At 46.7% G+C, this 26,416-nt stretch overlaps 1 protein-coding gene across 2 annotated transcripts in view; it reads right to left on the bottom strand.

The window, feature by feature from the left end:
* Positions 1 to 13,803: 13,803 nt before the first annotated feature.
* Positions 13,804 to 26,416, bottom strand: part of TULP4 (TUB like protein 4) — a 154,506-nt gene continuing 141,893 nt past the window's right edge. Inside the window, exons 11-14 of one of the 2 annotated variants that reach the window (XM_069487896.1) lie at positions 25,601 to 25,694; positions 22,537 to 22,680; positions 17,210 to 19,710; positions 13,804 to 15,602 (exon numbers count right to left, since the gene is read on the bottom strand). In XM_069487896.1, coding sequence (XP_069343997.1) covers positions 15,486 to 15,602; positions 17,210 to 19,710; positions 22,537 to 22,680; positions 25,601 to 25,694 — 2,856 coding nt within the window. In that variant the 3' untranslated portion in view covers positions 13,804 to 15,485. The remainder of the gene's footprint in view (positions 15,603 to 17,209; positions 19,711 to 22,536; positions 22,681 to 25,600; positions 25,695 to 26,416) is intronic. The other variant, XM_069487897.1, reaches the window with a different exon arrangement.

Raw genomic sequence — 26,416 nt, 5'->3', positions numbered from 1 at the left:
GTGGCATTTAGGGCAACAGCTACTGGCTTAGTATGTGTTAGGAGACTCTTTTTGTAGCAGAGGGAACTTTCTGTTAGTGCCTCTCAAGGTACACAAAGCAGGTAAGCACTTGCTCTGCCAACAAGACTGTCTCTTCATCCTTGACGATAGTGTTGGCCACAGGCAGGTGTGTAATAAATGCTGTTGATTGGCTGAACAATGCAGCACTCCTTGAACTTTAACTGGAAACAGACATCCACCCAAGAAAAAGAAACACTAAAAAGAATTATGTGGACACCAATGAAAATTAGCCTGTAGGCATAAAGAAACTCAGATGGCAAAGTGTTTTATTTATAACTAACTTTTAATGTACTTACAGTGAACTCAAGCCCATTCCAGAAAGTTAAATAAGCATAAAAACATATTAGGATATATACAAAACTATAAGCTTTCTTTCCAACTAAACAACACTCAAGCCTCATGCTTGGGGTAGCAAAATAAAAAAATACTCCCACTCACTGGTGCAGATAACAAGTGATCATTAATATCATCAATCACACACGCTGCTTTGAAAACTCTTAGGAAGTTAGTGGCGCCTCTACTGATTTGGTTAAACCTGGTAAAAATATCCTATTATAATGACAGGGTAGACATCTAGATTAAATCACATCGTTTGGATCTGTTTACACGAGTCTCCCTGTGGAGACAAAAGTGACTCCATCTCGGATGGTGATCGCCATGTTGACTTCTGATTGGCCCCAGTCCTGGGAACACCTCCGGGTTCCTGCTTTATTCACCGTCCTTAGTGTAAGAACACGTACTCACCATAAATCCTGCCTTTGGAGCAAAGCAAGCTTGATGTCATGCACAGATCGTAGGCGCTGAAGCACACGGCATCCTTGCCTGTTCTGGAGGGTTGACTTTAATCCTCTCTGTCGAGCACATACACCCTTTCCCGGGTCTGGGGTCTAATGGTGCAGGCGTCACCTGTCTTGCTCCTGCACGAGACCACGCTTCTGTCTGTAAGTTCCCTAATACATCACTTTACACTGACAAACCGGATTTGTCTGCTCCTTTGTTTTCTGGGCTCCTTCTACATTTTGGGGCCACTTTGCATGTATGGCCCTTTCACGGGACACCCTCCCACTCGCCTCTGAACTCCTACAAGGCAGGAACTGATCCTCACTCAATTTTGGATTTTTAGTACCTAAGATTGTCTGGGACGTAATGGGTATTTCACTTGATGTTTATTAAGATTAAAATTAAATTAAAGTGTATTCCTTGTGGCCACTAAGGGCAAAAAAAAAAAAAAAACACAAAAAACAAACAAACAAACAAACAAAAATTAAATTAAATTAAAGTGTGCCACTCCTGCCCCAATGTTCAATTAAAAACTAAGATGATGTTAACGAGGGTTTGAAAAATATTTGAGGCCAGCAATTCTTTATGCATCGTCTAAGTGAAATACATTGTTCACCTAAAGGAAAATTAGCCCAAAACACAGTGTGTAAGTATATTTTTGATGTGTCTTTAAAAGGCGTTGATGGCACAAAAGGAGAAATACCACCTAACATTAATTTTTTGTATCTCTGTGTTCTTGAAACCCGAGATCTCAAGAGATCCCAGAGTGACGCACACGTAGGGTCCACACAGCCCCCCTGTGCTTGCCAGTGTGTTTATCTGTTGATTAGATTTGAAAGGGCATTATTGCTTCCGAGAACGTAAGGGAGTTTGCAAATGATCATCAAATCAAAACAACTCTTCAGCTCATTTCCATCCTCTGAGAGGGATCAGATAAAAGGAAGTCATAAGAAAATCTAACTGGAAAACGAGCAGGAGGGCACTGAGTGCGGCTGGCGTCGTTTATCACTGCTGAGTCACAGACAGCACACAGGCAACGCTTGCTGTGTTCTTCGTGAGAGGCCACAAAGTAAGTCTCTGAATTTTCTGGCTCTTCACTGAGATTCTCCCCGGGTGCATTTATTACCAGCAACTATAGTAACAGAGCCATTTCGTTAAGCACATAGTGCGCGCCGGGGGCGCCGTGCTGAGTGCTTGCTGGCCTTGTCTGACTCTGTCTTCTCAACAATGTTAGGAGGTGGGTGCTGCTATCATCACGGTCTTGAGACAGCTGAGGCTTAGAGGGGAGAGTATCTGCTCGTAATCCCACAGCAAGTAACGGGAGTTATTTGCACCCAGATGTGTCAGACTTCAGAAAATTCTTTCACGCAGTGTACAGGACAATCTCTACCGCGGCACGCCATGGAAGGCCAACCGAGTTTGGAGATTGAGGACTTGCAGCGCCACTAATCATTCCCCTGATTTCATGTAGCGCCACACGACCCATTGGAGATACATCCTGTAGTTAAGGACATAGGAGGCTAAACCTGTAGAGTGCCGTGACAGCTGTGACAGTAGGCATGCTGATTCGTGTATATGTTCATGAGGAGTAACGCTCTCGTCCTCCGCCTGCCAATCTCACGCCAGGGCCCCCACAGACCAACCTGTCAGAAGGCAAGGATGGAGGAAGGCCGGTGACACTGTCCATAGTCAGCCTCCTGGGACCCAGCACTAGACAGAGAGGGAGGAACATGGGTCCAGCGAGGGGGACCGAGAGAGAGTAACCAGCACACTCTGCTCACACAATTTTCCTCTGGCATCAGTGAATCCCTGAGGTTTGCCACTTGACGGTAGGGAGCAAGTTATTTACGTCCTTTTGACTTAATTAAGAGGCATTTGACTAGGGCTGGGTGGGGGGTCAAGCCACTTGTCCCCCGAGGGACCCCGGCCCTGATGGCCTCAGGCGGGACTGAAGAAGAGGGTCATTGGCAACCAAATTGGTGACTTGTTTCTATCTCTACAAAAACTTTGGTTAATTTAACTTGTTTCTCTTTTTGCTTGAAACTAAGAACATTGTGTAAGAAATGCCAATCCAAGAATAATTAATTCAAGCAGGTAAAACAAATAGGGCCCTCAGGACAGTGTTAACTATTAGGAGGGACTGCCTAAGTTTCTCTGAATTAATCAAAAAAGGAAATTCGAATCCAAGAGATTAAATCTTGGCTGACGTGAGATTTGTCTGTTGAAATACGTTTCTAGGGGGGCGGGAAAGGGATGTGGAATGAAAGGTGTAGGCATTTCTGAAGTGAGACAGCCTAGCATTCTTTTTTGGATCGGTCCTTGTTTTGTTCAGTGCAACGTTGAATTAGCCTCATGGTGGGGGCTGGGGTGCAGGAGAAGTGTTTTCTTTTCTTTTCTTTTTTTTTTTTTTTTAATTTTCTAGAAGAGTTTGTGTAAGAGTGGAGGAAAAGCTCCCTGAGATTTCAGTTGCTGGTACTCCCCAGTAAAACCACTTGGCTTGACAGTTTCTTTGCAGCAAGATTTTCTACTAATGATTATATTTCCAAGTTTTCAAATCTATGACATACAATTGTTCATAGTATACTTTTTTAAGAGACAGGGTCTCACTCTGTCACCCAAGCTGGCAGTGGCCCAATCACAGCTCACTGCAGCCTCAACTCCTGGGCTCAAGCGATCCTCCTGCCTCAGCCTCCCGAGTAGCTGGGACTACAGGCATGCGCCACCACAGCCAGCCCATAGTATTCTTATTCTGTCTCTTTTTAAAAAAATCTCTATCTGAGGTCATGTCCCATTTGTATTCCTAATGTCTTTTGTGCTTTCCTTTTTCCTTCATTTACCATGCCAGACATCCGTCACATTCGTCAATATTTTACAAGAACTAACCTTTGACATCATGAACCCTCTTGAATGTATTTCTGGGTTTTATGTTCATTAAATTTGTTCTTACCTGTATCTGTTTCCCTCTCCTAAAACAATATTTTTTGTTATTTTTCCAAAGTCTGAAGATGTGTACTGTGCTCGCAAAATTTCAGTCTTTGTTCTTATTGTGTAAATTGATTATATAAATTAGAGTTATCTTGTCATACCCAACTAATTAGCGTCAGGAGACCAGTGGGGAGAAAAAAGCACAAAATGCCTGCCCAGGGATGGCTCACGAGCCAGCCGCAGAAACGACCTGCGGTGACCCTGAGACCAGTTTGACCCCGCAGCTGTTGATGTGACCCGCCATGACTCTCAGACCAGTTTTTCCTGCCATCGTCATTCACCCGCCAGAGCTTGCCAGCTTCCAAAAACTTTGTAGCATTAATGTTTTCTTTTAAAACACAATACATAACATTTATCTTTCTAATAAAACCCCCAAACTTCTTTGTTTTTCAGATACACCAGAGACAGACACCCTGGTCTATATGTATGTCCCAGATTACAATCCTACTTCTTGCATATTCTTCCAAAATAAAACCTTTTTACTTAGAGATTTGTGTCTCTACACATTTTTGACTTTGTCATTATGTAAAATAAGCATTTAAGACTATAAATTTATCTCCAAGTGCTGTTTTTGTGCATTTCACAAGTTTTGATTCATTACTAGACAGTTCGTCTTTGACCTGTGGATTATTTAGAATGCATTTAAAAACTTTAAATGTTTTGAGTTTTATTTGTCTTTCTATTATTGAATGATACCTCCATTGCATTGTGTCCCACGAACACAGTCTAGTACAGATTCTTTGAACTTTGATGATAGTTGCTTTATGGCCTAATATATAAGTTTTTATAAATGTTCCATGTATGTTTAAAAAGATTTTGTATTTTCTAGTTGTTGGGTGCCAAGTTCTACTTACGGCCATGACATCAAGCTCTTGATCATCAGATCTATAACTGGGAGTTGTGTGTAAGCTCCCATCATGACACTGGATTTGTCAGTGCATCTCTATAGTTCTACTGGTTTTGCTTTATGTATTTGGAGACTATTTTAAAATCTTTGTTATGCAATTCCTCACACATACTCATCAAAAGGTCTAGCACCATGGACTCCCCTCTCCTCCCCCGTGTCATGTATCGATCACCCCACATCCAGCTTTAGTTGCCAGCATGTTGCCATTCTTGTCAAATCGCTGCTCATTGCCCATCTCTTCCCAGCTCCTACTCAGTGACTCTGATGGGAATATTTAGACCGTGGTGATCAGCAAAAGCCATAAATCAGGGGTTGGTTTAGTTTCATCATCTTAGTCTAGGCTCCAGATGTAAGAACATGATGAAGGCAATGTTAATAATGCAACTTAAATTTAAAGTGTGTCATATATCTGTAGCCATCACATTGTGAACAGCACAAAAAAATTGAGGAAATCTTCTGGTATTTGAAAACTATCATCCAATTCAGCAAAGAAACGGCTCATGTCATCCATACATGAGTAAAGTTCTGACATATGCGTTTGATGTTTCAGTGTACACACATTTTTGCTGTTTCACTTTTGTCTTGCTCAAAAATGTAAATGAAAATATCAACCAACATTCATGTTGGAAAGACACCTGTTTGCCAATTACAACAATAGGTTGGCTACAAGACAGTGTTTGGCAAAAATCGACAAAAGCATTAATCAATTGGCTATATGGGGTTGTAATAAAGAGTACTGTATGTTTTATTATTTGTAATTGTGTGCTGCACATGCCGAGACATCAATACAAATACAATTTATAATGCTTATGAGGTCTCTTTAGGCACTTAGCATTTTCTTCATATGTTTCTTTCTGGAGAGCTGGTTGCTAAACATTTACCAGCACACCGCTGCATTCAACCCTTGGCTGAAAGTTTTGTTCTCCCAAGAGGGCGGCAAGCAGGAGGCAATGCCCAAATCAACAGAGAACACTGCAAGGGGGTCAGGGACAATGTTTATCCGGCAGCAAGGACGTGGGCAGGCCGAGTAATTTAAGTGCGAGGACAAAGAAGGCAGAGCTCTGATCGAGTTGCCACCTACATTTCGTACCCCCCTTCTGCGAGATGCTTACCAGCTCTGCGATGGGATTGGCCGACAATTACCTGCTCCATGAAGTTTTGAGAACGTGCTGGCTTCAATATTCACTCGAAGTCGCTACGCCGCCTCCACTTCCGCCTCCAGTGGAATTCAGAATCCATTTTCCCGCGCAGGATGGTCTCAGCATGGAGAGGTGAAAGAATTCTTATTTAAACATTTCAAAAGCAAGTGACCTGGCAACTAGCAACACCACCTGTTCAAGGGTGAGCGCGCTGTCCCTGAACTCATCTCCGCAGCAGAGAAGCAGCACGTTCCAGCCCAGCCACTGAGGATGCGAAGCTCCGGGAACTCAACAGGGGACTGCGGGGGTGGATTTTGTGCTCCTTGAGGGCGAACCAAGGCAGTAACATGAAAATGAGGTTTGTGATAAAATGTGATTGTAACTGGAATATGACCCACAGAGCATTTCATAATTATTCTTCTCAAATTACTTCCAAAGCGTTTCCCGCTTACGATTGTTTCTGAACACGCCTATAGTTCGGCATGTCCTTTCCATTCCTGCCAGGTCAAGTTAGACTGGAGCAAGGGGATGGTTTCTGGACAGCACTTGTAACCTCTTGTGTACTTAAAAGTATAATTGTGCAATTGTAAGAAATTCTTATTTGTGTCAATTGATTTATTGTCCACGGGGGTAGGTTAGTTTCATTCTTACAATGATAAAAGTCAGGAAAATTACAAATTTGCTTATTTAAACTAAAGGACAGTATACAAACGGACAGTGGCCATACCAAACATAAAGACAGAACTCTGCCCGCAATCCACAGCGACCAGCCGGGGAAGCAAGCCTGCTACCCACCAGCCAGGGTTGCCGCAGTTGGACACCTGTTCCCAGCAACAACAGTCCAGGAAGCCAAACCGTGACCCCTGTAACAACTGGGCCAGAACAGTCAAGACTTGATTAAAAACTGACGACTTCCTTCATTTTTGTCCCCACTTCCAAATGGTTCTCAGGACCAACCAGAGAAAGCCAAATATGAACTCCCAACCCATCACGTAGGACGCCAGCTTCTGTGTGCCTGAGCCCAGCTCCCCCGTGCCAACCGCCGGGGGCACTCCCGGAGTCACTCTGCTTTCCCCAGAGAGCGTCCCCCTGCTCTGCCTGCCTTCGAGTCTCTGCCATCACAGGAGACGGGGGCGGCCTCCCTTGCTATAGCAAACTCTGAACACGTAGGCTTTGTTGCTCTCCGTTGGTTCGTTTTATTTCCACTATAGTAAAACAGAAGAGATCCTCCAGGTCATTTTGGGCAACCCAACCCCAGGCTGTCCTACAGAACTGATGTACATGATTCAGCATCTCTCTGGTGGCACCTGTGGAGGCCCTCGGCACCGTGCCCCTACCAGGAGGCCCTAGCCAGGGGCTTGGAAAACCTCTCGGGGAAACACAGTGACGGGCCACTTCCCCTTCCATTTTGACAGGTCCCAGGTGGACACCAGCCGTTAGGAGCGCCCAGGGGACATTATTTGCTAGCTGACTTTCAGATCAGGTGAGTATTCTCAGCCCTTGGCTCTTTCTTTTTTTATTTTTCTTTATTTTATTTTTTTTAGAGATGGGTCTTGCTAAGTTGCCCAGGCTGGACTGGAACTCCTGGGCTCAGGTGATCCTCCCGCCTTGGCCTCCTGCACCGCTGGGACTACAGGCACGTGCCACTGTGCCTGGCCAGTGGCTCTTTATTTCTGACAACTGAGATAACAAGAAGTTTTCTGCAAGTGTTCAGGAGGGACATTTCCTTTTGCCCAGAGGTTGGTTTGGTCTAGTTGGACCCATCTGCTCTCCCTGGGAGCTGTTTGTGGGGATCTGTGGCTCAGTCCCCCCAAAGACTGTTGCAGCCACTCTCCTGCCAGCTTCCCAGAAGTTCCGGTTGGCTTTAGACTTTAGCACCTGCCAGGAAGTGTGGGTGTTAGACAAGATAACGTTTATAAGTGCCATGGGAGGGAAGGCCTGGATGCCAGCATGAGACCCACTGGGTGGAGCACATGGGGACAGCTGGGCTGGGGAGTGAGGACAACTCCAAGTGGCCTACGATGGCCCAGGGGTCCTGAGAGTTCAGTAAACTGAATGCTTTGCAGTGTTGAGACAAACCTCCCTTCCCAGTGTGCCTGCATCCAGGGCCATCAAAGGAACCACTTCGCACCGGAGACTTTTTTCCCACCACTGTTAAAAATAAGACCTCGGCCGGGGCCCGTTATTCTAAGGCAGGCAGGAGGTGGGACTCAGAGGACCTGTGGGCTCAGGCACAGAAAGAAATTAATTAGCCGAGGACGCTTTTCCTTTAGGAGGAGTTCGCATTTGTGTCACTGTAAAGGGTGTCTGGGCTGCCTGCCTTTCACCAGGGAGAGAAAACGTGACACTGGTCCAGCCCCAGTTTCAGTGACCCCGGACATTAAAAGGAAGGGAACTGCGCCCACTGCTGAGCGAAAGCGCCAGACTCCGACCAGTGGCTCCCAGAAGACCTGGGAGGTGACGCCTGGGGAGGCAGGAGACACTGAGTTGAGTCCTGTGAAAGGAGGGACCACAGACCACTCAGACGAGCTGGAAGACGAACCAAAAGGAGACACAGCCCCTCGGTTCCCTGCGTGGAGTGCAAACGGTGTCGGAAATGGCCGTTTTCCTCTACTTCGGAGAAGAGCGGAGGGAGGAAACACTGGGTTCCCTCCACACCCTGAGGGCTGATGATGGTGGGAAGTGGCTGGTGAGAGGAAGATGACCTGGTTAGCAGTGAGCTATGGACTGCGCATGGCCAGCCTCCCGCCGCCTTCCCCCCAGTCTTTCTGGAGGGCGAGAGCGCTCTGCTGTGGCTGGTCGTGCACCAGAAGTGCAGCATGATCCTTGGACTCAGAAGGGCCCGGCGTGGAGCGAGATCTGAACGGCAGACGGGACGCCTCAATGTCTGATGACACCAACCTGGAAGGCAGGGACAGGTCACAGGGCAAAGAGAAAAATGCTTTGCAAGGTGTATGGACACTGTCCTTCCTGAGTGTGGCTGAAGTTTAATCAATTCCTCTGACTTATTTCTTCTGAAGAAGTAAGTAAACTTATAATAACTAAATAAGTAAAACTCAGTAATTTCTCTTTTGTACTTCTGTAATTTCCCAAAGAGCTTTCACCTTGCCTCAACAGTAAGGTCCAAAGAAAAAGTCTTGAAATTTCATGGACAGTTCCCACCCCCACTCAAGAGCAGCACTGAGAGAAGTGGCCTAAATGTCCTCCGCAGCAGCGGTCCCAACCTTTTTGGAGCCAGGGAAGACAAGTTTTCCAGGGCCTGGGGGTGGGGGGGAGGCAGAGCTCAGGCGGTGATGCCAGCGATGGGGAGCGGCTGTGAATACAGACGAAGCTTCGCTTGCTCTCTGCTCACCTCCTGCTGTGTCCCTAACAGGGCAGTGACCGGTACCAGTCTGTGGCTGGCCCAGGGGTTGAGGACGCGGCTCTACAGCACAAGGAACACACTCCCTGCAGAGGGAAGCCACGTGGGAAGAAGACCCAGAAAGAGGAGAGCAGAAGGGATGCAGCAGAACCACTTCCCACACCTAACGCCCAGGTCCTGCTGGGGCCCTGTTCCATGCATGCACCGTCCTTCTTTGAAGCTATCATTTTTTTTTTCTTTTTTCAGACAGGGTCTCCTTCTGTCACCCTGGGTAGAGTACAGTGGCATCAGCCTAGCTCACTGCAATCTCAAACTCCTGGGCTCAAGCAATCCTCCTGTCTCAGCCTCCCTGAGTAGCTGGGACTACAGGCACGCACCACCATGCCCCCTAATTTTTCTATTTTTTTTTTTGTAGAGACAGGATCTATGTCACTGAGGTGCAAGCCACCATGCCTGGCCTGGAACTATCATTCTAACAGGAACTGTAAGTAGATTCAAGAAATTAGCCTGCTGTGGATGGCTTCATGTTCTTTAGTGTATCGAGCAGCTCTGAGATGCGTGGGGAAATCAACCCACACAGACCTGCTCCTCGGTGATGCCTGCTGAGTAATGCAGCCTGTGAGCCAAATATTCACTCTCCAAAATTCAGTGCCAAGTACTCAAATCTCCTCTAGAGAGTAGATGGGCTCACCTGACGAGGACACGGGCGGCCCATCTGTGATATCTCTTCCACGGAAGGTAGCTAAGTGTAAGGAGCTCACAGCTCATTACAGGCAAATCATTACTAAACACTAGAGCGAGAAGCCCAGGAATAAACTAGGTCTATTCATTAATGTAACCCAGAAATCTCGAGTTCTATTTCAGGATTGGTTTTTGTCTATAGAATCCAGCAATCATTTTAACTTCTCAGTGCTCCAATTTTCTTCTGAAAGAAAGAGAGGCAAAGTATCTACTTCATAATGGAGTGAGGAGACTTAGCTATGGTTAAGTGTCTCTGCACCCTTGGAAAATTGCAACGTGATCTCCATGAGGCGGTCATTTCTCTTCCATGCTGAGTTTTTGGGGCGAGGGCAGGAGAGTTAAATTGATTCCCTATTCTTTAAACAAACCTAAAAGGGTAGTTCTGTAAGTGTGCACACGTACCGCACTGCTCACAGATAGACCTCCCATGGCCCCCATCAGTAACAACAATTAACACTTATATTAGCACTTATAGTTGAATTGTTGAAATCCTGGTTTTAAGTTTCCTTCAAAGAAGATGTTACATTTGGCACCTCTGATCTGATAGGAGCTATACAGATGCATTCTTAAGTCCTTCTTAAAAAAGAGAGGAAAAAACAAAAACAAACTCAAACCAACTCATTAAAAAGCCCAATCTCTCGACCTCTCAAAATGGATAACATGATGACCAGGATCTCAGGGGCCCAAGTCACTGCAGGCAGTTACCCGGGGACCGAGAAGCAACTGGAGGGTCGGTAGGTCACGCCAAAAAAGTGAGGCGGTTCCTTCGCAAAGGACTCCAGACCCACACCTGAACTCTACACACGATTGTTTTGATTTGTAAAATTTTATTAAGCAATAGCTGGACAACTCTTACAACTTCAAATCATCAAGAAAAAAATAAGATTAATCCATCTCAATAATAAAGACAAAAAATAATTTGGACAAACCACATTTTGAATGCAAACCATTAATGCCTTCTAGAAGCCTCCTGCACAATCTAATACACAAAATACATAAGAGAGGCAAGTAAGGGTGAGCTTCTTAAAATGCCATTGGGAATCTCAACAGATCTTGCTTGGAAAGTAAAACAAAGCAGGATGCTGAATTAAAAACATTAGAGGAATTGAACTGTGCAAAGCAGTGCACACCATTCCCCAGGTATGGACAAGAACATGCTGGTGGTCTTGTTTGGTCTGGTACCTATGCACCTGCATTGCCCACTTACAGTTAAAAGAAAAAAAAAAAGGAAAAAGAAAATACCAGTAGTAATAAACTCAGAAATTATGTCCAAATCTACAGTACCAAAATAATGCATTTATTAAAAATGCAAAAACAATACCCCTTTGGTAAATAATACAGTGCCTTTTTCAGTCAAACGCATAACCCATGCTTTTCTACAACATGAAAAAAATTTTTTTATCTACAATAAACGAGATCTTAGGGCCCGACCCCTCCCCTTAAAAAAAGAACTGTAAACAGAAAATGTAGATACAAGTAAAGTTACAAGAAAATTGCACAAAGCCAAATAAAATGAAAACAAAATAAGCCACAACCCTTTATAGTTTTATCAGCCGGAGATAAGGAAATCCACAAATGCGAAGAGTTTTGAGTTGTGTGCCATTACAAACATCCCAGGAACTCAAATGACAATTTTGACACATTTTGTCTCAACTAACTTTGTTCACAACCATTGACTTGGCCAAGTGATACATGGCCCACACAGGGACGCATGGGTTCCTTTCTCCTAGTTGCTGGGTGAAAACTTTCCATTTCCAGAAACCCTTTGAACGTGAAGATAGTGTAATGCGGCAAAGCACACTCAATAATTCAAGTCAGCCTAGATATATTTTCCTTTGTTCTTTTTTGAACCCACTTTCTGGTTTTGGGGGCAGGTGGTGACTTATTTTAGGGCTGTTCTCAAGGACATCCCTTGAGCAGGGCACACTCATACAGACGCTCCTGTCTTACCTGGAATCAGTGCTTTGGTGCGACTCTATGAGGACAAATGTGATTCCAAATGCATTTAGAGGTGAACTGTCTAGAGATATTATTTTAAATGCACTGGTTTATATTCAGTAGATAGCTCATTAACACAGGAAAAGAAATATTTGTCTACACAAAGGCAATGTTGTGAAACATACTTTCCACATTTGCAAAGGGGAATGATGAAGCTGTTCCATTCCGAGCTCTGAGGCTGTTAGAGCTGGAAGAGAGTTTACAAGATTGTCCAGGCTGTTCCTTTCTTCCTATAGACAGACAAAGGGCGGCCTGGCCAGCCCCAGGGACTTGCCCAAGGTCACCCTCCAGCTCTGTGGCGGAGCAGGCTTGACCCCGGGGTCTCCTAACTTTCTGCTGTGATTACGGGATGAACACGGCATGTTTTCCAAGCCCTCGCAGGACAGCGGACGTGGGAGCAATGGCGACGGATGGAAACACGACCCGTGTAAGTCCTCTGCCCTACACGGCACTGGAGCTTGGAGAGCGTCCTGCTTCTTTGGCCCAGTTTTTCTCGGCACGGACATTCAGTGGGGATACCACACACTAACACGTGCCTTTGGTTTGATGAGGTTAGAGAGAAATTCAAAACTGGTTTTAATGCTTGTTAATATACCACTTCCCTCAAAAAGTCATGGATTCTTTTTGGAGTTGGCTTTTTACTGGAATAGTATTTTTAAATTTAGGGATTCAGTGAGGTACCTTGATATTTATAAATTGCTACTCATGAACATGAAGTGCTTAGAATTCTACTTAAAGTACTAACTTTAACCAACAGAGACTGAAAGGAAGCAATTTTTTAAATAAGTAAAACTACCACCATTAACTTAAAAGACACCATATTCCAACTGCACAGCCGTCAGCTAGTCTGACGCGGTGTGGGAGTAAAACTCCTCCTTTGGGCCCGGGAGCAAAGCGAGACAGGCGGCTGCCGTGTACTCACGTGTCTGCGACACAGCGGAGGCAGGAAGCCCGTGTGTCCGTGTGGGGAAAATGTTCTGGGCAGTAAGCTAAGAATTTAGAAAGTTAATTAATTGCTACAAATATCCACTTTTTCTTCTTACATGTATTTGTGGTTTTCATTCCAAGACTTCTCCCTACATCTGCTCTTATTAAGAAAAGTTCTAAAATATAACGTTTGTGGTCTTTATATCTATATAACCAATCAGAATTTAAAAAGTGAAGTTTATTACTAGCTCCTTCCTTTGCGACTCTCATTCTAACAGGTCTCCCTTCCTCATTTCAGATCAACCTTTATTTTTAACTAGAAATAAAATTTTCAAAAGAAGGGAAAATATTATTTTAGGGTATGTTATCTCAAAGAAATATTCTTCACGTATAATCAATATTACAAAATATAAAAAAGAATTATTTTTGAACAAATAGGAATTTTTTTCCCAATTAGAAAAAGTTACAAATTGTCCAGCAAAAAATCCTTCTATCATATCCTCTTTATTTCTTGCAGCAAAATATACTGCTACCAAGTAAGTCATTACAAAGATACCATTTTTCTAAATAAATAATAAAATGGGCATAACTCACCAATACATAGTAACAAAATAATTCCTAAGAACACTATGAAAAGCAAGATAAATAATTATCTCATAGACAATAAAACAGGAGAATTGCATTTAAATTATTTTAGAAATAGGCTGTAACTATTATTGCACAACTAATAATAAGTACTGAAACACCGTATCAAGCAACAGAAACTCACATAAAAAGAACTAGAAAATTCTGAATACACTGCTAAATTCTTTCTGGAAGAATGTGCCCACCAAAAAACCAGGCCCAATACTTTTAAATACAAAATGAGAAACTCAAGTGTTAGCTGGGAGATGTCTGTCACCATATTTAAAAACCTGGTTGGTATTTCTTTGGGGTTCAGAGAGAATGGTGAGTAACGTCACCTCGCTCTGGGAAAGAATGGCCCAGTTTCTTTTCTAATTTTTTAAACCAAAACAGGGAATTAACAAAACGTTTAAATTTGAAAATACTTTTTTGTGGTATTTTCCACTTGTCCGTTTTCAAATAAAATCCAAATTCAGGACCCAAAACCAGGAGATAATTCCTTTGGCTCTGCCCTAAACACCACCACAAGTACGAATACCTGAAACATCCACTGGTCTTGCCGTCAGGGCTGGAATATTGCCCAGTGCTGGGAGCTGGGAGCGAGATGCTAGGTAGACTTTTCTTTTTGCAATTAAAGTGTGGTCCACCAGTTACCTGAAGTGTTATAACTTTAACATTTTCTCAGTGGTTTCTCTCCTCAGTAAACAGTCCGTATGGTTAATAAACAACCTTTTTTTCCCCCTTAGAGAAGATCATGAAACTTTTGTCAAAGATTTGACCATACCCTATCTTTTAATAACCTGGCAAATACTTAAAAATCTTTTGGTTACATTTCTAATCTGATAGAAAACACTTCTAGTCAACTGAATTTTAATGTAGCCAAGAGGAGGAAAGGAGTGGCTTCAAATCAAGTCTTGTCCACACTTTCAAAAAGAGAAAGTGTAGAACAGTGATATCTAACGGGAAAGATGTTTACAGTGACATGCTCCAGGTTAAAATATAAAAGGGGCAGAGAGACAGAGGCCGTTTCTCGGCAGGGACTCACCACCACACTATCTGAGGAAGGATCTTTGCATTTGAGTCTCCGCTTCTCTCAAAGTCAATCACACCAAATGATCATCGCTGATCTACGGAACTTGGACATACGATGAAACCAGTGGAGTCTTTCAACGTAAACACCCTCAGAAGACGAGCGTAGCCCTTGTACTACTGTGGCCCAGAGTGAGTCGCCCAGCTGTCCTCGATGTGTGAGCCTGTCCCTCTGTGCTGCTCCCTCCTCACTCATCATCCCTTCCCCAACGTCACCAACGAGCAAATCATATTTATCCCTAGTGACAGCACCCCTGAAAGAGCCTACTTTTATTAGTCAAACACAGTGCATTTGCCCAAATACCCTTTGTTAAGCAAGTTACTTTCTGGGAAATAACACAGTATATGTGAATACACTGCTGTCCCTCCCCTTCCCCAAGAGAGCCTGTATCTTCAGGATTTTTGGTTGTGTTTTTTAGAATTTTTTTGTTTTTACCCTAGTGGTGATGGGGGAGTGATAAAGGCCAGGTGTCGTGGAGGACGCACAGCAACGCGCGCGCCCTCTGTCTGAAAGCACAGCAGGCTGTAAGGCAGTCTGTCTTCCTTCTGAAGGGCCCTTGTCTCGGTCACTGACATAGCCAACACAGAACGTTACCACGGCCACGCTACATCTCCCGAAAGAACACCAGGTGCCTGCAACCTTTGCCTCCAAATGCCGCTCTACCGAATAAGGAAAGAAAGACAACGAGGGTTAATAAAGCCCAAATAAAGACGACGGAAGGTCAGTGCCCTCTCCTTCAGCGTGACAGGCCTTTCCAGTTTCGCTGTTGTCTTCTGGTCCCCCAGCTCGCGGGCCTGTGCGGGCCGGTCTGGCGTCTCCAGTCAGACCTCTTCGAAAAGCTCCTCTGCCTCTGTCCTCCCCACGCCAGTCTCTTCACTTGAGCCGCTGCGTCACGTTGGCCAGGGCAACTGCAAAGGCCTGCACGGCTGAGAAGGGGGCCTGGAAGTCTAGAATGTAGGCGTTGCCGTCAATCCGTCCAAACTGCATCACCTGGCAGAGGGCGGGGAAGCAAAGACATTACGGAGGGCAGGGCGAGGCGGAGAGGCGGAGGGCGAGGCGGAGAGACGCAGGCCTGCACGCCCGACGGGAGCAGACAGCACAGCCCACGAGACGCTTCTGCCCACAGAATTGACTGAATCTGACCCAACTCCAGGTCTAACCACAAGCTCGTGGGAAATCAGGGGACAAGGAACACATGAAACAAGGAGATAGGGAGACTGAGTGAGATGCAGAATGTGGGGAACCCAGCAGGTCAGATGAATGGTTTCTGCACCGAGGAAACAAAGGAGAAAGAAGAGAAGAAAGCAGCATCTATAGGACAGAGCAGACTTCGGAAGGGAAGCATCAACTGTCACTGCCACAGCGTCACCGCCTCACAGAGGCACTCCCGGGCTGCCTTCCCCCACGATCCGCCGCCTCACCACTTCCTGGGACCACTCCCTGTGGGGTCCTCGTTCCACACCCCATCATCTGGGCTGCACTTACCTGTTTCTGCCCCCACCGCCTGTGTGTGCCCCCCGCGATGGCAGGGCTTTCTCTGTCTCCCTGGCTGCCCAATTCCAACACTAGAACAGGGGTAGACAAACGTCCTGTGAATGACTGGTAGTAAATATTTTAAGGTTTGTGGGTCATATGGTCTTTGCCATGACAGCTCTACTCTGCTGCTGTTGGACGAAAGCAGTGATGGATGATACTACGCAAATGGGTCTCTCTGTGTTCCAATAAAACTTTATTTACAAAAAGAGGCAGCAGGCCAGGCTGGTCCTTGGGCCAGTGTGCCGACCCCTGGCTTGGAGGATTACTAGGTACACAGCACACGGCAGGTACTTGATAAATATTTGCTGAGTGAATTAACAAAAATGTGAATTTAGATATGAGAGGTGAAAGGAACCTGCAGGATGGTGAAGAAGGGACTAGAGCAGGACTAGAGCAGCCATCCCAGGCCAGAGCAGGAGAGGCAGCAAATACACGGAGATTTACGTTCCCTCAGGGACTTGGGGAGTGACTTAAATACACAGAGAAATAAGCAAACAAAAATCAAACAGTAGACTCAGGAAAAACCTATACAAAAAAGGAAATGTAGCAAAGCACAATCCACGGCTCAGCTGTGGCTCCTGTTTACTAGCATGAGCAGCCAGTGACCACGGAGTCACCTGGGAAGGGCGGGAGGGCAGGCCATAGGGTGCACGTGGTGGTGGGGCAGGGTGAGGAGAACTGGCCCTCCCGGTCCCCAGGAAGAAGTCACTCTATGATGCCCAAAGCAGAAGGGTCAATGAACAGTGTGTAAGCATGCTCTTTACGAACATGATGGCAAATACCAGAAAAACAGAGTTGGACACCCCAGCCTCTGCGGGGATCAGAGAGGGCAGCCAGTTTTCCTGCTAGGTCTGGTGGAACCATGACTTTAAATACTCAGGAGGGACATTACTTGGGTTGAAAATAAGTACAGGCTAGCAGTGGCTACACTGAAAATCATAACCCCAACTGGCCCCACCTAAGAGATATCAGTTGTTTTTCACATTTCCCATTTGGCCTTTTGAAAAATGCTCCTTGAAGGTCAGGGCACTGCCAGCCTCACCAGCCCCTGCGGGTCTTACCTGCCTCCCCTCCAACTCGATCTGGAAGTTCTTGGCTGACTCCTGGGTCACGCGCCCTCCAAAGTCCAGCTGGTACACCTGGGTGGCCTCGTTCCACAGGGGCTGCTTGTTGGCCATGACGTACACGAAGCCCTGGCTGCCCAGCCGCCCGTCCTCCTTCTCGCTGGCGCGCCGGCACCGGGACTCCTCCAGCTCGCTGGCGGCCCGGGGCGTCCTCTTGTTCTTCCAGCCCTTCTTGCTGCCCTGGCTCTGGTTCATCAGCTCGTCCCCGCTGATGAACAGCTCAGGCTCGCTCTCGGAGCTGTCCTGGAACTCGTTTGTCTTATTCAACTTCTTTGACTTCAGCTGGTCTTTCTGACTTTTCACTTTCTTCTTCTCTCTCCCCAGGCGGGGGCTAGAGATAAGGGAATTAAAGTCACTCAAAGTCCTAGCCTCCTTCTTCACTTTGCCCTCAGTGATGGCCTGCACATTTCCTTCCTCTGCCCGGCTGTCTAGGCGCTTCCGGTTCTTCTTTCCAAATTTTTCTGTCCGTTGAGGGACCGGGCTTTCTGTCAGGGAGAGGACTTCCTGGAAGTTGTCAGTGGTCTCTACCATCACTTCTGTGCCCATGTGGCTTTGGAGGTCTGGGGGCGGCGGGGACACGAGGGGCTTCTCTACCACCAAGTGTGGCTTGGTGGGGAGAGTGCTCTGGGGGTTCTGCACGGGTGGGCAGGCGCTGTAGGAACTCCACGGGTGCAAGGCGACAGGTGGCAGCTGTAAACTGGAGCACGTGCTGCTTCCCGGGTACATGGGGGGCAAGGTGCAGTAGGAGAGGCTGGGCGGGTACACTGGCTGGAGGACGACAGCAGGTTCCTGTTGTGCAAACTGTGTTGGGGACAGGGCGTCTTTGGGAGAGCAGGGAACCTGCGCTCCGGGCAGAGGGGGGTTGTTATAGCTTCCTGGATACGGCACTCCCATCCCATAGCCTGTTTGGAAAGTGGCAGTGGGGCTGGCGGGAGACTTGGGGGAGACGAAGGGCACTCGGGACACGTCCAGGTGCTGGCCCTGACCTAGCATCAGAGGAGACAGTTTTAAGGGGTTGGGCACTACAGTCTGTGCTGTCCTTTCCTGAGGAACCCAAATGTCCTCACCCAGCACGGGGTCCCACTGGTAAGGGGGTGGCCGTTTCATGGTGCCAGCAGCTTCAGGCAGTAGGGGGTGCCTCAGGGGCTTCTCAAGCTGACAGTGCTGGGCCAAGGCCTCGTCCTCTGTGAAGGCCGAGTTGACATAGTCGGTGCGGTCGCGGGAGCTGTCGGGGGGGCTCAGGAGGCTGTAGGAGGACTGGGAGGCCAGGGGGGAGGCGCTGACGGCGTGCGCCAGGCCGGCGCTGGGCTGCGAGCCCGGCCCTGTGCTGCTGCACTGGCTGCAGGTGTACAGGGCGGGCGGGGGCCGAGCCGGGAGCTGCGGCGCTGCCCCCACAGGCCCGCCCTTGGGCTTGGCGGGGGGCTGCAGGGGGGGTCGCGGGCTGTCGGCCAGCTGGGCCATCTTGAGCGCAGCCTCTCGGTTGTTCCTCCGCAGGGTGGCATGGATAAGGCTGCTGTCGGGTCTCTGGACAGCGGCCCGCCCCTGGGCCAGCTGGCTGGCAATTTCAGGATATGGAGGTGGGTCCCCCGTGGGGATGGAGTAGCGAGGGACGGTCAGGCGGTTCAGGGTGGCACTGGTGCAGGGCTGAGGGATCTTCTTCTCGGTGGCTGTGAGCCTCAGGGTGGCTGAGCTGCCCGGGCCAGGGAGGGTGTAGGTGTTCTGGGAACACAGCATCCTGGTGCGAGGCCGGCACACCTCCTCCACGTTGCCGCTGCTGTCAAAGGTGGTGATCCTCTCGTAGCCCAGAGGGGTCTGGTAATGCGCTGATGTGGGGTAGAGGGAGAAGTCGCTCTTCTTCAAGCACACGTCCACCGGAGGCTGCGGTGGCAGCAGAGGGGGTGGGGGCGCTGCTGTGGTGGGGGCAGCAGGGATGGTTCCTGGGTACGGGGGTGGAGGGTTCATCTTTGTCACCTGGACCTCCTGGGGGGCACTAAAGACCACGGCGTCCCCTTCAGCTGCCAGCTGTGGCGTTGGCCTCAGGGTCTTGGCTGACTTCGGCAGGTGCTCGTGGTCGCGGTCTCCATGGCTCACTGTGGGCATCTGCATGGGCCCCTGTGGCGGTGGCGGCAGGGACAGGTGAGGGGGGTTTGGAACGATGCGGCCCATTTCCACGCCTCCAAAAATCACCTGACCAGGACTGCAGTACCGGCTGGAGACTGGGTACTGGGTGGCACTGTCACCTGCATGCTCTGCTGCCCCCACGGCTGTCGTCTGGTTGGTCAGGACGTCCAGCTGCACGTTTTGATTGGCCAGTAGGGACTGCACCAGCCCTATGCTCTGCGTGGGGGACATAGCCTGAGCTGAGCTGTGGATCGGTGCGATGGGGATGTTCACGGTGCAAGGCGGGTTGCTCTCGGGGACACCAGATGCTCCAGTCACTGGAAGGAAATTAGAAAAATGGAACTGCTTGCAAGACACTGCCATGAATTGGGTGAGGATAAGCAATGTCTGGTCTCATCCAGTCCTTTTGCATCCAAAATGCAACTGCTGGAGACTGAGATGTGTCTGCTTGGGGAAAGGAGGACTGTCACACAAGTTAGGTAGGTTCTGCAGGGCAGCCTGCTGGCTGCTGTTGCCAACCAAGGGAGCTGTCAGAGCTTTTCAGTGAACTTCCCTTTGAACGATGTGGCACCATGTGCCTCAATGGCACCATCACAAATAATTGTTTAAAGAAGCCTGTTACTGATGATATTCATAAAACACCCATCCTTTTATGCAAGAGGGCATAGACTCATGACGCCTAGGCTTCTGAGGAGGCTCATCTGTGATTGTGAGCTGGTTAGCGTGTGAAGTGTCATACAACAGATGCGTATTTGAAACGTGTATGTAAATTAAGTTTCTGTAAATAGAATCATGTAAAATGTAGTAGAGAAACCAATGAGAATCTTCTACCAAATCTGCCTATGAGGTGAAAGATCATTTCCTAATTCATCTGCTTCTTAGCATTTCCAACAGTATGTACGGTAGAGCCACGTGGAACAGAATCCCGTGACATATCCCGTCTGTACGCGGTGGGAGGCTAACAGTGTGCGTCTGACAGTGAGCTGCAGACAGGTGCTCGGAGCCACTGTCCGCACTGCCTGATGTCAGGTGTCCACTGAGCATGTGGCACCGCGGCTTCCCACTCAAAGAAAACCGCCACCAACCCAGAAGCCTGAAGCATGGTGCTAAGGACTAGGTGGCAACTAGGACGTGGTCAGGAAATACGATATAATGGGCTAATTGTAAAGGCTGGCTGGCCTTTCACCAAAGGAACTACAGAAGGAAGCCAGCTATTAGTTTATCAAAAGTTCACCCTGCCCTTGAGCCTGTAATAGACTTTCCCCCGCTTCCCTGGAGTCCTCTAGCGAGATAAAACTATACTCCGGCTGCACAAATCTGGGTCGTGTTTTGTCTCCTGTATTTCCTGTTCAGATCCTCTGCCAGATGTTCTCTCATCTGTATGGAATATTGACGGCAGGTATTTTCCCCTTTAAAGGAGAAGAGCCTCTGTTGCGTCACCATCATGAAATCTAAGCCCTCCTCTCACTGGGAACCACAGACAGTAACAGCAGCAGCAACAGCTGAACAGTAGAGAGAGCTGTACTAGCTGCATCTTGAGCGAACAGGGAGGGCATTAAGGGGAAAGTGTAAAAGTTCTAAAGATTCTGAATCCAAGATTCTGAAATAGCAGGGGATGCGCTATAAAGCGTAGGTATAAGGCTTCACCAAATTGTGGGTACTCATGTGGCTGCACAACCTTGCCCATCAGGACCGCTAGTCTAGAACACTTGCTCCCCCTGCGCAGGCAAGGCAGACCGCCAGAGAACAAGTATGGCTGCTGCTGGAAAGGACAGTAATCATCTTTAATCACCTTTCAGGTAAAAAACCTGGGCTGAGGCCAGGCGCGGTGGCTCACGCCTGTAATCCTAGCACTCTGGGAGGCCGAGGCGGGCGGATCGTTTGAGCTCAGGAGTTCGAGACCAGCCTGAGCAAAAGCAAGACCCTTGTCTCTACTAAAAATAGAAAGAAATTATATGGAAAGCTAAAAATATATATAGAAAAATTAGCCAGGCATAGTGTACACACCTGTAGTCCTAGCTACTCGGGAGGCTGAGGCAGGAGGACTGTTTGAGCCCAGGAGTTTGAGGTTGCTGTGAGCTAGGCTGATGCCACGGCACTCTAGCCCAGGCAACAGAGTGACATTTTGTCTCAAAAAAAAAAACAAAAAAAACCAAAAAAAAAAACCTGGGCTGAGGGAAGGTAAACACCTCCCTCGAGATCAAAGTGGAAGTGAGGAGCAGAGCCCAAGTTGGAATGTGTGTCCCTCCATGTCCCATAACTGGAACCAGAGTCCCTCGGGTTGTGGACATCTGGCTCTGGGAGAAGTTGTGGCCCATGTCAGGGCTCCTCTGGCTCAGAAACAAGGTACTCTCAGAGGAGTCTCTATATCTGTAAAATTTCAGGTAGACTTTTACTTAGGCGAATGATTTTTAAGTACCCTCCAGTAACTGAGAATAGTTATATGCAACTAATTGGCAGACTAATTAGAAATTATTCTAATTTATTAATCAAAGTAGCACCCTTTAAGAACTCCTCCCCCACTGAGAAACACTTAAATTAACATAAGATGATACAGATATAGATATTTACTATTTGTAAACTGGAACTTAAAAGACGTGTACTAGATTTTACCTTTAACTCAGGCCAGGGCTTTATGCATTGAAACATCACTACACAGTGGAAGAGAGGTGTTTAAACATAAGGGCTTTGTGTCCTGGAGCCGGGGCAGGTGTGAGCACACTGGAGTGAGGTACTCTCTAAGCAGGGACTGACAGGATGAAGGCTGGCCTGCATCTATGAGACTGAGTTTTAGTTCCCGTTTTATTTTGTCCCAAGTGGTACTGCAAACTTATCGTCATCTGGGCACATGACTAAGAGGTTACTGCGAAGATACAATGTGACGTTAGAAGTGCTCTAAGAGCATAAGGCATCACTGTCACTTTAACCATCCACACTCTGGTAGCTTCTCTCCTCCCCAAATTGGTGACAATCTGTGACCTTATTCCTGGGACATGCCGAAGCATCCAGCAGCCTCACTGAGGCAGGTGTGAATTTTCCAAACCCAGGTAGCAGTCTGTGCTCCTCAACCACTTCCCACTCTGCCCGCTTTGCACAACCCATAAGAAGGGTTGTGACAGACAAGTTCATGCGTGCAAACACACCTGGTAAATCATCTTCATCTTCACTGAAAACATTTGGGTTGAAGACAGGTAAATTAATATAGTCCATGGAAATCTTCCGAACTTCTGGGAGATAAATGGTCATCTGCCGCGGCTGGAGATGCAGGAGGCTGGTTTTATAGATTACTGGTGGGGAGGAGGAAGGGCACAGTTAATAGAGACACACCGAGGAGAGTCAAAGTGTCAGGAGAGTCCCAGGAAAAGAAATAGAGGGCTGTGGTTTTGCTGCCGCCCGAAGCCAGCTCTGCGCAGGCAGGGCCGGGGTCTGAAAGGAGCTCCCCTCTCCTGGCGCTCACTGTGGCCGCCCCAGCCACGGTTCTGGATTCAGTAACTGCAAATTCTAGGTCTAGCTCGGCCACTTTGCCAATGGTTTATCTATAAAACTACAAATTTTGAATGTTAAAAATATATCTTAGACTTAAATTCTTTCTTTAGAATGAGCTAGGGTATGAAAGATATATTTTTTAAAAACCTCAGTTGCGATCAGAAGGATACTTTGGAGGAAAGAGGTGTGATCACCAGAGTGCCGTGCTCAGGGGAACCTTGGGCAGCCAGAACCTGTCTGAAAGCTACTGCGAGGTGACGGTGACACGGCACCTAGGAGGAACAGGATGCTGCCCTTGTTCAGGGCTGGATTCCTGTTTCTCGGACTTTCAATTTCAATTTAATGATCAGGATAGAGATTTATAGGGAATTTCCACATAGTTTTTTTAAACTCTGAGATTTAATTTGATTAACAGGGACATTTAGGAGAAAGCCTAGGTTGCAACTAAATATTTGAAGGAGAGAAAATAAAAATAATGAATCTGAATTGAACTTTCACGCAGGTTAAAATCAGGATGAAATTGCCCTGTCACCTTTCCTTGGTGTTTAATACTCTCTGCTGCGACACAGGCAGGCACAGAGGCTCTTTATCATGTTTTGTTAGGGTGAGCCGGCTTCCATCCCCACAGCTGTCCCTCCAATGGCCTCAGGGCTGACTGGCCAGCGTCACAGCGGCGCCCTGGCTGCGTCTGTTGCAGCGTCTCTGCAGGACGGCGCGGACCAGTGTGGGCTAAGGCGACTTTTCCTGCCCAACAGCGGGAAAGGCCTTACTCGAGTGCTCGTCTCTCTGGCCCACAACAGGGAACACAAATTCTGGTTTCAACACTGATTAAGAATGATGCATTAAAGCGCTACGCCTTGTCATTCGGATTGACAAAGAGCAATAAAACAAAACATCCGGGAGGGACGGGAAACAGTATCAGTTGCCCCAAGAGAAGCAAGTTAGGCGGCTGGTGCTGAGGACGACAGAGGTTTTATTGTGTACCCCATTGAATCTTTTAAATTTTGAATCTGTTATGTATTGTTAAAATTAAGAAATGTCAAAAATTTAAAAATAAAAAAATGTCATGGGCCAGGTTCTAACTGGAGGAAACAACTGATCCAACATGGGAACAGCATTCACTTTTTAAGTCCACTAGAATGTCACACATTGTTTTTTTGAAAAGATTTAAAGGGGTACCATATTTAACATACCTTCTAGAATTCAAGAGTTAATTTCTTTTTTCTAACAGAATCAAGTGGAAAATTCTTTTAGCTTGACAATAGTAACTTCATGAACCAAAATGCTCTTTTTGAAAAGGTCAATGATTAGGACAGTAATTCCGTTGCCGTCACAGAGAAAGCTCCTGTCTTAGGCACTCGACTTGCTCACGATGGGGGAGCGCGGACCTCACAGGCCCTCTCATTTTAAGACCTACTCAATATCCAAGAAATAGGGTAGAATGAAATGATCCATTATGTAAATTCTTACTTCCATTCCCTTTTTCAACATTTACTGTACGCAGATGGCTAAGCCCTTAGCTTACTGATGTAGGATAATCATGATATTCAAATAGTGGTTACAAAAATCAACCATATCCATCAACAGGGCACTGATAAATAAATGAACACCAGGCTTTTGTGGTCACTAGAGAGTTTCCAAGTTTTTGAATATAAGACGTTTCTCCGCATTATGTATGTACAGGGACAGTCTATTGTTATTAATATTTCCTAAGTCAGTTTTATGTTTTACTTTTATTCCTTTTTCTTTGAGGTAAGAAACCTCTAAGTTAAAAATCCAAATGCAGCACTACTGAATAAATCTCTGAGATGCATACATAACAAGAGGTCTTTTAAACATCTGATTTGTAAGAATAATTTATTATAAAGGACCTATGTATGAAACAACTCATACAGGGAGATTCAGAATTTTTTAAAAGCCATTTTTAGCAGGTTCCACAGAGCCCATTCAATGCGGAGGGCCACAGCCCCACCTGGCTTGGCCGGCCTTACAGAGAGACAAGTCCAGTGTGAACAACAGGCAGCCAAGGAAGATGGGCTGGGTAGCAAGGCTCCTCAACCCACACGGGGGCTGCCTTGCAGAAGGGGGCTGCTTTGAAACAGATCTGCAATTCCCATTCTTCATGGTCTCTGAGGTGACCATGACAAGGTATTACGAGTCATTTGGAGGGAGTGCAGATCAGAATGCAAATTCTGCGTTCTGGCCCAGCTTTGTACTCCTGCTTTGATTCAGTTTTCCTCTGTGTCTCAGCTTGTCTTGGGCAGGGTATTTAGTACCGAGAAATAAAACTTATAAACATTTACCACTAAGAACTGTACCAAGAGCCCACTTCTCAGAGTCTTTGATGCCTTCGTCTCCACTGTCTCCAGGAGTTTCTTTTGATAGGAGAACCTAAACATTGGTACCAAAATCTGCCCACAGTAAAATGCCTAGAAGTCAAAATATCTAGAAATCTGAGAGCTTTGATAGAGATTTTGGATATTTCTGTTACTTCTATATTTCTATTGTTTTTATAAGTCAGGGCTTATATCAAAAAATGAAAATGCCACTGGCAAAAAACCAATTTGAGTGATAATTCTACTAGAGTCAAGGATTGGAGGTAAAATACATGCTCATCTTTTGCTGTCTTAGAAATTCATCTACTTTTAGCTGCTGAGGGGTAAAACTGGACTTTGTCATCTGTCCCAACTGAGAATGTGCAAGAACAGGATGAGGCCTTACCTGCACCGAGGTTGGTTGGCAGGAAGGCAGCCAAGCCCACAATCTTAAATTTAGTTCCCCAGATGTTAGACGTGACCTGAGCAAGATAGTTGTGCTGTGGGGGAAAAAGAGAAAAACAAAGAATCATAATCTATTGCCATATTTTCTACTGGTCACTTAGTAGGAAGGTTAACATTTACTGCTTAAAAAGCTACAAGTGTGTGCACAGCCAGAAATACTCATTCCCAACCTCGTTCTAGTATTTCTAAGATCAAAGATAACTAGAGCACGTGGGCACCCACTTGCTAACGGTGGTGAACTGAGCTGGGTGTGAGGGGTGGCTGTGTCCAGCACGTCCACGCGTGTGGTTTAAAGAAGCCACCCAAGTGATTTGGACCCATTTTTCTTCCCTCCTCTCCTGTCCCCCAGTCCCTGGACTAGAGAGGGTACCGAAATCTGAATCCATTTTTATCCTTGATATTTCTCCTGGACATCAGTTGCACTGATACCATTATGTCCTGAAACTACCCAATTACCTGTTTTCTCACTCAATTAAATTTTTAAAAAAGTAAAACGTTATTTCTATACCTGAGGAGACAGTGTCAGTGTGTGTGTGTGCGTGTGTGTGCAAGGGTAGAAATAAAGATGGACAACATACAGCCCCCAAAGAGCTTATAACCTAAAGGAGATAAAACTTATGATTTGTACGCCAAGCAGTCACTGAGGAGTGTGAAAAGGGAGCTGTACACCAGGCGTGTTGGCACATGTGGCTGAGCCAGGGCAGGAAGCCTTCTCTGTGGAGGTGGCGCTGGAATTGGGTCTGGAAGCATGGGGACA

The sequence above is a fragment of the Eulemur rufifrons genome, chromosome 15 (assembly GCF_041146395.1).
Source record: "Eulemur rufifrons isolate Redbay chromosome 15, OSU_ERuf_1, whole genome shotgun sequence".
Lineage (NCBI taxonomy): Eukaryota > Metazoa > Chordata > Mammalia > Primates > Lemuridae > Eulemur > Eulemur rufifrons.
This window is presented reverse-complemented; position numbering and strand designations above follow the sequence as displayed.